General features: G+C 44.9%; 2 protein-coding genes across 2 annotated transcripts in view; one reads left to right on the top strand and one right to left on the bottom strand.

Annotated features, from left to right (window-relative positions):
• Positions 1 to 3,903, bottom strand: part of LOC123980885 (zinc finger protein 208-like) — an 808,576-nt gene that overhangs the window by 206,829 nt on the left and 597,844 nt on the right. The gene's annotated exons all lie outside the window — the stretch shown is intronic.
• Positions 1 to 3,903, top strand: part of LOC123980941 (retinal guanylyl cyclase 2-like) — a 51,103-nt gene that overhangs the window by 35,801 nt on the left and 11,399 nt on the right. The window contains exons 13-14 of the mRNA XM_046065567.1: positions 1,486 to 1,639; positions 2,082 to 2,225. Of these exons, the coding sequence (XP_045921523.1) occupies positions 1,486 to 1,639; positions 2,082 to 2,225 (298 nt within the window). The remainder of the gene's footprint in view (positions 1 to 1,485; positions 1,640 to 2,081; positions 2,226 to 3,903) is intronic.

The following is a 3,903-nucleotide window of genomic DNA, read 5'->3' as shown; positions in this document are numbered from 1 at the left end:
CAGGAGGCAGAGTCGCAGTTTAACACACTTCTCTGCCCTTCTTTTTCAGCAGTTACCCACCCAAAACCCTACGCAGAGTCGCAGTCTAACACACTTCTCTGCTCCTCCATTTCAGGAGTTACTTAGTGAAAATCCTATAGTGACGGTGTCTGCCCCCCGACCATCGAAATTATTTAAAAAGGTAAACAGAAGAGGAGCTGTGCATAAAAACCTCATAAAAATTTAAACCACAAGAGCAATAGTGCAAACGAATAGGAGAGTTAAATGTGAACTCTTAAACATCAGATCTCTCTCTTCTAAAGGTGTACTAGTAAATGAACTAATATCAGATTATGATATTGATTTATTTGGTATTACTGAAACCTGGCTGGGTGATGGAGAATATGTTAGCCTAAATGAATCCACCCCTCCCAGTCATATTAATACTCACATTCCTCGAGGCACAGGCCAAGGAGGTGGAGTTGCAGCTATCTTCGACTCTAGCCTACTAATCAGCTCTAAACCTAAACTAAACTATAACTCATTCGAAAGCCTTGTTCTTAGTCTTTCGCACCCAAGTTGGAAATCACTGCAACCAATTCTTTTTGTTATAGTGTACCGAGCACCTGGCCCGTACTCTGAATTCTTATCTGAATTTGCAGAGTTTTTGTCAACTTTAGTCCTTAAAACGGACAATGTTGTTATTGTAGGGGATTTTAATATTCATGTGGATGTTGAGAATGACAGCTTCAGTACTGCGTTCATCTCTCTGTTTTCAGCACTTTAGCCAGGCTGACAGAGATAGTAGATAATGCGTCACGGAGGTGCTTAGGCCCCAGAACATTAACTTCAGTTTTATCTGAGTTTAACATGAGAAAATTACAGGTCATCCAGGTTTTAACATCCTGAAGGCACATTTGAAGTTTAGCTAACTGATGAGTTTCATCTGGCTTGATCGATAGATATAACATCTTGTATAGACATTTTTACCCAATGGCGTGTAGTTCAGCAATACAAACTCAAAAGTTATCAAACAGTGGTCGGACAAAGAGGGATTCTGTGGGAACACCACTAAATGTTCAATTTCAATACCATACACCAAAACAAGGTCGAGGGTGTGGTTAAAACAGTGAGTCGGTTCATGAACACTCTGAGAGAAGCCAATGGAATCTAACAGAGAGATAAACGCAGTACTGAAGCTGTACTAGGCCTGTGCCTCGAGGAATGTGAGTATTAATATGCTGGACACCACTGCACCCGTGCAGAGAAAACTATGGTGTCCGACATTGTTTTTGCATATGTACAGACCGACTCAACATTAATCTTAGTGACCTCCGACTGGCGTAACCAGGAGTCATTTCCACCGACATTAATAACAATAGAGTCCAAAGCAGAGCCGTTTTATTTGTCTTCGTTGTTTCTATTTTCAGTTTCCATCCTCTGCCTCTGTCTGGATGTTTAAAATGATTTAATATTTAATGTTAAGAAGCTTTCTGTGTGTTCCAGGGGATGAAGTATCTTCATCTGCGAGGTTTGAGTCATGGCCGGCTGAAGTCCACAAACTGTTTAGTCGATGGACGCTTTGTTCTGAAAGTCACCGACTATGGACTTCCTATGATCCTTCACTCTCAGAGCATCAGCCTTCCTGAGGACCCACAAGGTAAAAACTTTCAAAGCATGAAATGTGAAAAAGGAAACATGAAGCTGAAGGTTTGTGTCCAGATAAGATCTGAGGAAGGTTAAAGAATCAGGGACAGCTGGACCTTTTTGTCTCTCATCCGAGAGGGTTCATCAGCTCTGATTGGTCGGCAGGGAGTCCCAGCTATTTAACCTCTGTGAGGTCGACACCAAGGTGATGAATACTGCTGGTTCATTAATGCTCCTGACAGTCGTTAAGGTCGTTCCTGGGAAGAGATCAAAGCGACCTTATAGGTGGGGATAGGTGATGACTCAGACCCTCCCCAGGGACCGTCCCCTAAAGGCCCAGGGCCCCAAGCAGTTGTCTGTCTTGTCTGTTCACAAGCTGTGCATCAGTTTGTACCTTCGTCTAACCATACCTGTCTCTGTCTATACCTGTCTGTCTATACCTGTCTCTCTGTCAGAGCTGCTGTGGACAGCTCCGGAGCTCTTGAGGAATCCTGTCCGAGGAGGCTCATTTGCTGGAGACGTCTTCAGTTTCTCCATAATCATACAGGAAGTGATCTCACGAACACTGCCCTACGCCATGATGGACATGCCCGCCCACGGTAAGAAAGGACGTCTGTCTGTCTGTCTGGTTACCTGTCTGTGTGGTTAATTGTCTGTCTGATTACCTGTCTGTCTGATTACCTGTCTGTCTGGTTACCTGTCTGGTTACCAGACTGTCTGATTACCTGTCTGATTACCTCTCTGGTTACCTGTCTGCCTGATTACCTGTCTGGTTACCTGTCTGATTACCTGTCTGTCTGGTTACCTGTCTGTGTGGTTACCTGTCTGTCTGATTACCTGTCTGTCTGATTACCTGTCTGTCTGGTTACCTGTCTGGTTACCAGACTGTCTGATTACCTGTCTGATTACCTCTCTGGTTACCTGTCTGCCTGATTACCTGTCTGGTTACCTGTCTGATTACCTGTCTGTCTGGTTACCTGTCTGTGTGGTTACCTGTCTGTCTGATTACCTGTCTGTCTGATTACCTGTCTGTCTGGTTACCTGTCTGGTTACCAGACTGTCTGATTACCTGTCTGATTACCTCTCTGGTTACCTGTCTGCCTGATTACCTGTCTGGTTACCTGTCTGATTACCTGTCTGTCTGGTTACCTGTCTGTGTGGTTACCTGTCTGTCTGATTACCTGTCTGTCTGATTACCTGTCTGTCTGGTTACCTGTCTGGTTACCAGACTGTCTGATTACCTGTCTGATTACCTCTCTGGTTACCTGTCTGCCTGATTACCTGTCTGGTTACCTGTCTGATTACCTGTCTGTCTGGTTACCTGTCTGTGTGGTTACCTGTCTGTCTGATTACCTGTCTGTCTGATTACCTGTCTGTCTGGTTACCTGTCTGGTTACCAGACTGTCTGATTACCTGTCTGATTACCTCTCTGGTTACCTGTCTGATTACCTGTCTGTCTGGTTACCTGTCTGATTACCTGTCTGATTACCTGTCTGCCTGATTACCTGTCTGGTTACCTGTCTGATTACCTGTCTGTCTGGTTACCTGTCTGATTACCTGTCTGTCTGATTACCTGTCTGTCTGGTTACCTGTCTGTCTGGTTACCTGTCTGGTTACCAGATTGTCTGATTACCTCTCTGGTTACCTGTCTGATTACCTGTCTGTCTGGTTACCTGTCTGATTACCTGTCTGTCTGGTTACCTGTCTGGTTACCTGTCTGTCTGGTTACCTGTCTGGTTACCTGTCTGTCTGGTTACCTGTCTGATTACCTGTCTGATTACCTGTCTGTCTGGTTACCTGTCTGGTTACCTGTCTGTCTGATTACCTGTCTGTCTGGTTACCTGTCTGGTTACCTGTCTGTCTGGTTACCTCTCTGTCTGGTTACCTGTCTGTCTGATTACCTGTCTGGTTACCTGTCTGTCTGATTACCTGTCTGGTCACCAGTCTGTCTGATTACCTGTCTGATTACCTGTCTGGTTACCTGTCTGGTTACCTGTCTGGTTACGTGTCTGTCTGGTTACCTGTCTGATTACCAGTCTGTCTGACCACCTGTCTGGTTACCTGTCTGGTTACCAGTCTGTCTGGTTACCTGTCTGATTACCTCTCTGTCTGGTTACCTGTCTGATTACCTGTCTGGTTACCTTTCTGATTATCTGTCTGTCTGATTACCTGTCTGATTACCTGTCTGTCTGATTACCTGTCTGATTACCTGTCTGTCTGGTTACCTGTCTTATTACCTGTCTGATTACCTGTCTGTCTGGTTACCTGTCTGATTAC

This window comes from Micropterus dolomieu, linkage group LG12 (genome assembly GCF_021292245.1).
Source record: "Micropterus dolomieu isolate WLL.071019.BEF.003 ecotype Adirondacks linkage group LG12, ASM2129224v1, whole genome shotgun sequence".
NCBI classification, from domain to species: domain Eukaryota; kingdom Metazoa; phylum Chordata; class Actinopteri; order Centrarchiformes; family Centrarchidae; genus Micropterus; species Micropterus dolomieu.
Note: the sequence above shows the minus strand (reverse complement) of the source record. Positions and strands in the feature narration are given on the sequence as shown.